At 48.4% G+C, this 7286-nt stretch overlaps 1 protein-coding gene across 1 annotated transcript; it reads right to left on the bottom strand.

Moving 5' to 3' along the window:
* Window positions 1–404: 404 nt before the first annotated feature.
* On the bottom strand, window positions 405–6864 carry LOC140724019 (endogenous retrovirus group 3 member 1 Env polyprotein-like). The gene is made up of 2 exons (XM_073038509.1): window positions 6193–6864; window positions 405–2307 (listed from the first exon to the last, which is right to left on the bottom strand). The coding sequence occupies exon 2, from the start codon at window positions 2013–2015 to the stop codon at window positions 903–905; it is 1113 nt and encodes a 370-aa protein (XP_072894610.1). The 5' UTR covers window positions 2016–2307; window positions 6193–6864; the 3' UTR covers window positions 405–902.
* Window positions 6865–7286: the final 422 nt, after the last annotated feature.

The raw sequence follows: 7286 nt of genomic DNA, 5'->3' as shown, positions 1-7286 counted from the left end.
ACAAATTGCTGTTTCTTTCCTGTAGAAAGATTTACAGAAGACATCAATGGATGAAGGACTGAATTTCTGGGACGGCATAGTCGTGTACTTTGGTAGAAGAAATAAAAGGACAGACTGTTTTGTAATTCTAGCATCACTCCTTCTGAACGTCGAACTCTCCACTCCCGCTGCACTGATCCTAACCTCACCATCAAACCCGCAGATAGCGGAGGTGCTGTCGGACTGACCCCTACCTTGCTGAGGCCTATCGCCAACTCTCAGACACCTCCTCTTACTTACCCCTCGAACAGGACACCAGTAAGGAACACCAGGACATCGTCTCCGACACCATCACCAACCATTTTGACTCTGGGGATCTCCCAGCACCACCACTGTCAGAAATAACTCACACCATGAGTCTCAGCAAACTGCAAAGCGGCAAAGCTTTATTTTTCACGAGTCTGCAGAGTCGGACCCAAAACTGCTCCAGCAGTATTGAGCCCAGAGCATTACATTTCATTTCCTTTTATACAGTTTCAAGTAGGTTATCACGTGTCCCTCAGTTGCTGTATCATTCCTACAATTATTCATAGTCAGCTCCACTCTCCCCCTCCCCACAGCTTGTACATTTCGGGGGTCACATACACATTTTCTCATATCCTCTGTCCTTGGAGTTAGCCACAAGAGTACAGCTTATCTCCATCTGTTCCATCCACCTCCGCTCTCAGCTCCTAGCTTAATGACTCCCTTTTAGTTCTTCATGATTACCACAAGGTACAGATTGTACCTATACAGTTTTGCAAGAATCTTATATCCTTATTTAGCAATGTGTCAGCATATGTTTTGTAAGCTTAGATCTTAGCACAGTCTAACCTTAACCCTTTCTCTTCTTACAATTCCACCCTTTTTCTTTTTAGAGTGTGCTAAGGATTTGTCCAGGGATTCCACTCTTCCAGTTCTCTGCCTCGTTGCAACAGCATTTTAGCCGGGTCAGCTGGGTTCCCTGGCTGCATTACCTGTACTACTACTCGCGTTATTAATGCTCTCAAGCAGGGTATTAAGCATGGTAATATGATTATCATTATGAGTATTCCGCCAAATATTAACAGGGCTATTCGCCACCAGCTTCCTCCCAGCAGACTATCCAGCCAACTCAGGTTCCCTAAGGATCTCCAAGTTTGTACTGGCACATGGGCCAACTTCCGAATTTTGTCGGATATTTTCAACACTGCCTTTCCATTATCATTTATCTTTAGGCAACAGTTTGTCAGATTGAACTTTCCACAGACCCCTCCCTCGGAGGCCAATAGGTAATCCAATGCTAATCGATTTTGGTATATGGCTGTTCTCATCTGGCTTTGCTGCTCAGCCAGCAATTCCAGAGCCAATGCGGTTTGGTTGGTGATCACCCCTACTACAGCTTGTAGGCGTATTATTCGATTTAACATATATACCGGGGTTCGGTAACCCCATGACCCATCCTGGGCCCAAGTTGCTGGTCCGTAATATTCAATGATGCGTGCTGGAGGCCACTCGTCGCCCCATTCTCCCACCTTTATCTCCCGCTTCTCCCTTCTCAGTGAGTCAAATAACTTGATTCCCAATTCCCTATCTTCATCCTGGGGTAGGAGGAAGAACTCTGGCCTTATAAGGCCTAAGAAACAAACTCCTCCCCATCCTTTCGGCAATTTGGTGTATGCCTGATTCCCACAAATCCAGAACAGACCTTCTGGAACAAATCCTCCTTTCTTTGCTTTCCGCCAGGCTTTCCAAACACTGGGAATTCCTTCGTACGGGTTATGCCCACTGCAATTCCAGATTCCCGAATTGTTTCCCATAGCCGTACAATTGTCCTTTGCCCCTTTAGTTATGTACCAAGTCGGCTCCTCGGGCCACCAAGTGGCATTATTTTTTGTTTTAGCCAACTTTATACTCTGACATGGGCTTTCTCCTACTTTCACCTTCCCTTCTATTTTTCCCACATACAGAATTAAATATATTACAGTCAATAATGTAACAGTCCACATTGAGTTCATTTTTGTTGCCTTTTCAGTTTCACCACCAACGGTTCTTCACTGGGAACACAGGTCCACTCCGTGTGTCCCTCAGGCTTAACTGGTCCCTTTATTCTGGATGCGTGGGTCCACCCTTTCTCTTTTGTTCGTACGGCCGCCTCGGTGGTTAACAGGACCTGGAAAGGGCCTTCCCACTGTGGTTGTAACTTCTCCGGCTTCCAGGTCCGTACCAGAACCCAATCTCCAGGCACGATCTGATGTAAAGCAAAGTCGAGCGGCGGAGTCTGGGCCAAGAGACCCTTCTTCCGCAGTTCTGCAAAGGAACGAGATAGTGCCAGTAAATAGTTCCTTATAAAAATATCACCCCCTTGTAGCGTGGGGTACCCTTCTACCTTATTCCAATACGGGAGTCCAAACAGCATTTCATAGGGGGAGATTCCTATATCCTTCCTGGGTGCTGTTCGGATTCTTAACAGGGCGATGGGGAGACACTTAGTCCAGGGTAACTTGGTTTCTAGCATTAATTTGGTCAATTGCGCCTTTAAGGTACTGTTCATCCTTTCCACCCGTCCCGAACTCTGGGGATGCCACGGGGTATGGTATTTGTAAACATAGGTTGTTTAGTAAGTCCTTCCCTCACTGGTATCAAGGTCAGGAGTTGGATCGGGTCTTCAACGGCTGCTCGTTTGGCCTCCCCATCGGCTAGACGGTTCCCTACTGCTTCAGGTGTTGATCCTTTTTGGTGTCCGGGTACATGTACTATCGCAATCTCAGTTGGTAGGGCCAGGGCTCCCAATGTCATACTTATCATTTGCTCGTGTGCCAGTCCCTTTCCTCTGGCCGTTATCAGTCCTCTTTCTTTCCATATCTTCCCAAAGGTATGTACTATCCCATAGGCGTACTTAGAGTCAGTGTATATTGTTCCGATCCTCTTCTCCAATATCCTCAGAGCCCTCTGGAGTGCGTATAATTCGCATGACTGGGCCGACCAGTTTCCCGGTAATCTCCCGGACTCCACTATTCTTTCAGTCTCTCCGTCAATGATGGCATATCCGCTGTGCCGTACTCCATCAATACATCGTGAGGATCCATCTATATACAATTCCTGTCCTTCTCCCAGGGGAACTTCCTGTAAGTCCTCCCGGCTCTTTGTTTGCAAGTCCAACAATTCAATACAGTCGTGTTCTGACTCCTTTTCTTCTAGTCCTCCATAGAGGAACTGGGCTGGGTTGCAACTGGAATCCTTTGCGAAGTTTAGGTCTTCTCCGGTCATCAGTATAGTTTCGTACTTTAGAATGCGGGAGTCAGTGAGCCACCGATGTGCCTTCTGGGCTAGTAGGGTGCTGACCGAGTGGGGAGAATGCACTGTGATCTTCCCTCCAAAGGTTAGTTTCCGGGCTTCCTCTACCAATACCGCTGTCGCTGCCACTGCTTGGATACAGGTGGGCCATCCACGCGATACCGGGTCTAACATTTTTGACAGGAAAGCCACGGGTTGCCGCTTTCCTCCTCTTAGTTGGGTGAGTACCCCTTGGGCCATTCCTTCGGCATTGTTGACGTACAGCTGGAATGGTTTTTCCAGGGCTGGCAAGACTAACACCGGAGCACGGATCAATTGCCCCTTGATATAGTTGAATTTTTGCTCCTCTTCCTTTGTCCATTTTACTGTTTGCTCATCTTGCCCGAGTTTATCATACAGAAATCTCACCAGGGGAGTATAATTCTCAATCCAGATTCGACAATACCCCACTAACCCCAGGAACTGTCGTATCTCCTTCTTGGTACGAGGTAGCGACATCCCTGTTATTCCAGCTATCCTTTCTGGGGTAATGCTTCGCTGTCCCTTACTGACCCGGTGTCCCAGATACCTTACTTCCTTTTCCACGAATTGTAACTTTTTCTTGGAGACCCGTAGCCCCTTTTTCCCTAGGAAGTTCAGTAATCTGATGGTATCTTCCTGCACCCCTTTCTGTGTTGGCCCGGATAGTAATAAATCATCCACATACTGTAGCAGTTGGTTCTCTGGAGCACATTGGAATTCCGCTAGTACTTGCTCCAAGACCTGCCCGAATAGGTTAGGTGACTCAGTGAATCCTTGCGGCAGGACCGTCCATCTGAGTTGTCTTTTCCGCCCTGTTGTAGGATTTTCCCATTCAAACGCAAACATGTCCCGACTGCTTTCTTCTAGCGGGCAACTCCAGAAAGCATCTTTTAGATCTATTACACTGAACCATTCATGGTCAGGGGAGATTTTACTCATCAGGGTGTACGGGTTGGGTACTACCGGGTATCGGGTCTGGACTACTGCATTTAGACCCCGCAGGTCTTGTACCATCCGATAAGTCCCGTCCGGCTTTCGCACCGGGAGGATGGGGGTATTATATGGCGACATACATTCTTCCAGCAGTCCATCTGCGATCAGCCCTTCAATTACCGGCTGCAGCCCTTTTCTTCCTTCCATCGCAATGGGATACTGCTTCCTCCTTACTGGGCGACCGTCCGGTAGCAAGGTGATCTGTAGAGGGCTGATGTTCAATCCTCCCCTATTTCCCTCTCTATACCACACCTCGGGCTCTATTTTCTGGTCGTCCTCTTCTTTTAATGCGAATAATTTTACTATTATTTCTCCATTGTTCGGCACTGTTCCAATGCCCAGTTGCACTTGCAGGTCCCTTCCTAATAGGTTGAATCCTGCCGAGGGCAGCAGGAGAAGGTCTTGCCTTGTTGCCCTATCTTCATATCCGACTTCCACATTGTCCACAATGGACACTTGTATCGTTTTTCCTCCGATACCGGATACCTTCATTACTCTTGTTCCTGTTCGGGCGCCGGGAGGTATCTGGATTACACTTGATCTTTCAGCACCTGAATCTACCATAAAGGTTGTATCTGACCCTTGGGGACCTAATTTCAGATTTACCAGGGGTTCCTGTCGATAGTTTCTTCTCCCCAAGGGTAGGAACCCCCGACCCCCCTAGTCTTCGTCCTCCATCATGGCATATGACCTGACCTCTCGCCGATACTTAGGACATTCCCGTTTAAAATGTCCTTCCTCGTTACAGTGGAAGCATCTTAGAGTCCTTCGCGTTTTCCTTCCTGGTTCTTGGCCATTGCCTCGGTCTGACCACGTTCCCCTCTTTTCCCTGTTTTCTGTGGTTACTTGCCGTACTGTCTGAACCATCATCCTAGCGGTCTTTTTCTGTTTCTCCTCATCTCTTCTTACAAACACCTTCTGTGCTTCTCGCAGTAATTCGCTCAAGGGTTTTGAATTCCAGTCCTCTATCTTCTCTAGTTTCTTCCGAATGTCTGGCCAGGCTTTCGATACAAATTCTACCCTAATTAGCTGTTGTCCCACCTCTGTCTCCGGGTCTACCCCCGCATATTGTTGCATATTTTTCCGAATTCTATCCAGGAAGTCAGTTGGGGTCTCATCGGGGTTTTGATGACTTCCAAATGCCTTATTGAAATTATGACCCTTGGGGACCGCTTGTCTTATTCCCTTTATCAGGAATTCCCTCATGTCTCTCATGTTTCCTTGACCTTCTCCGGTCTGCTTATCCCAGTTCGGGTTTAACAGGGGAAACTTAGGTTCCCCGGCATTCCCCTTCTCCTTTCTCTCTCTCCTCTTCCGCCTGCCGTTGCGGATCATCCGGATGCGGAGCACTAGCAGCTTGTTCGGGCTGCTGGGGCCGGGGAACATAAGGGGGAGGTAGATGATTCAACACGTCCCAAGGAGGCTCTTCCTCCTTAGTTTTAGTTTCCAATTTGTAACTTCTGGCTGAGTCTCCTGGCCCCGAAACCCAGCAAGAGGCGTATTCACTTTCTTCTTCTTTTACATTTGGCTTAGAGTTTACATATATGTTTAAGGCCTGTCTAACCCAATCCTCATCTGACCCAAATGGTGGCCACCATACCGAGGACCCTTTTATTGGCTGTTTGGACCATGATTTGCAATATTCTACCATTCTCTTTTTCTGCTTTCCCTTTGTTCGTCCATATCCCCATCCTGCAAACATTCTACCGAGGGGGCTATCAGGAGGTACCTTCGGGAACAAACCCGAACTCTCCGGCTCCTCTTCCTTTGAGCTTCCCCCTCCCATTATTCCCTTCCCGGCCCGGTTCTTTTTACTCTAGGTGTCGTCACACCTAGTTTACCCGGTCACACCCACCTAGATCTCAGTTAGCTAGTCTCACTTACCCGGTGTGCCGTAGAACCGTCTCCTTTCCTCCCTGCTTTGCCGCCTTGCGCTGTCCGGATCTCACTCGCTCAAGCCGTTTCAGACGACGAGCAAGGAATCAGGGACTGCCGAACTCGGCAGGGTGCACCTTCTCCGATGTCCTTCCTCTCGCCCTCCACGACCGGAGTGGGGATCCCGGACGAGACCCCCAGCTGTCAGAAATAACTCACACCATGAGTCTCAGCAAACTGCAAAGCGGCAAAGCTTTATTTTTCACGAGTCTGCAGAGTCGGACCCAAAACTGCTCCAGCAGTATTGAGCCCAGAGCATTACATTTCATTTCCTTTTATACAGTTTCAAGTAGGTTATCACGTGTCCCTCAGTTGCTGTATCATTCCTACAATTATTCATAGTCAGCTCCACTCTCCCCCTCCCCACAGCTTGTACATTTCGGGGGTCACATACACATTTTCTCATATCCTCTGTCCTTGGAGTTAGCCACAAGAGTACAGCTTATCTCCATCTGTTCCATCCACCTCCGCTCTCAGCTCCTAGCTTAATGACTCCCTTTTAGTTCTTCATGATTACCACAAGGTACAGATTGTACCTATACAGTTTTGCAAGAATCTTATATCCTTATTTAGCAATGTGTCAGCATATGTTTTGTAAGCTTAGATCTTAGCACAGTCTAACCTTAACCCTTTCTCTTCTTACAACCACCAACCTCATAGAGTAGCTGAGCCTGCTGGGCCTGAACACCTCCCTCTGCAACTGGATCCTAGACTTCCTGACTGGGAGACCTCAGTCAGTCCGAATCGGGAGGCAGCATCTCCAACACCATCACACTGAGCACGGGGGCTCCCCAGGGCTGCGTGCTCAGTCCACTGCTGTTCACTCTGCTGACCCACGACTGTGCTGCAACACACAGCTCGAACCATATCATCAAGTTCGCCGATGACACGACCGTGGTGGGTCTCATCAGCAAGAACAACGAGTCAGCTTACAGAGAGGAGGTGCAGCGGCTAATGGACTGGTGCAGAGCCAACAACCTGTCTCTGAATGTGAACAAAACAAGAGAGATGGTTTTTGACTTCAGGAGGGCACGGAGCGATCA

This window comes from Hemitrygon akajei, unplaced genomic scaffold (assembly GCF_048418815.1).
Source record: "Hemitrygon akajei unplaced genomic scaffold, sHemAka1.3 Scf000152, whole genome shotgun sequence".
NCBI lineage: Eukaryota > Metazoa > Chordata > Chondrichthyes > Myliobatiformes > Dasyatidae > Hemitrygon > Hemitrygon akajei.
Note: the sequence above shows the minus strand (reverse complement) of the source record. Positions and strands in the feature narration are given on the sequence as shown.

Coding starts and splice junctions, on each gene's coding strand:
- LOC140724019 (XM_073038509.1), bottom strand. CDS start 2,015: ATGAACTCAATGTGGACTGTTACATTATTGACTGTAATATATTTAATT.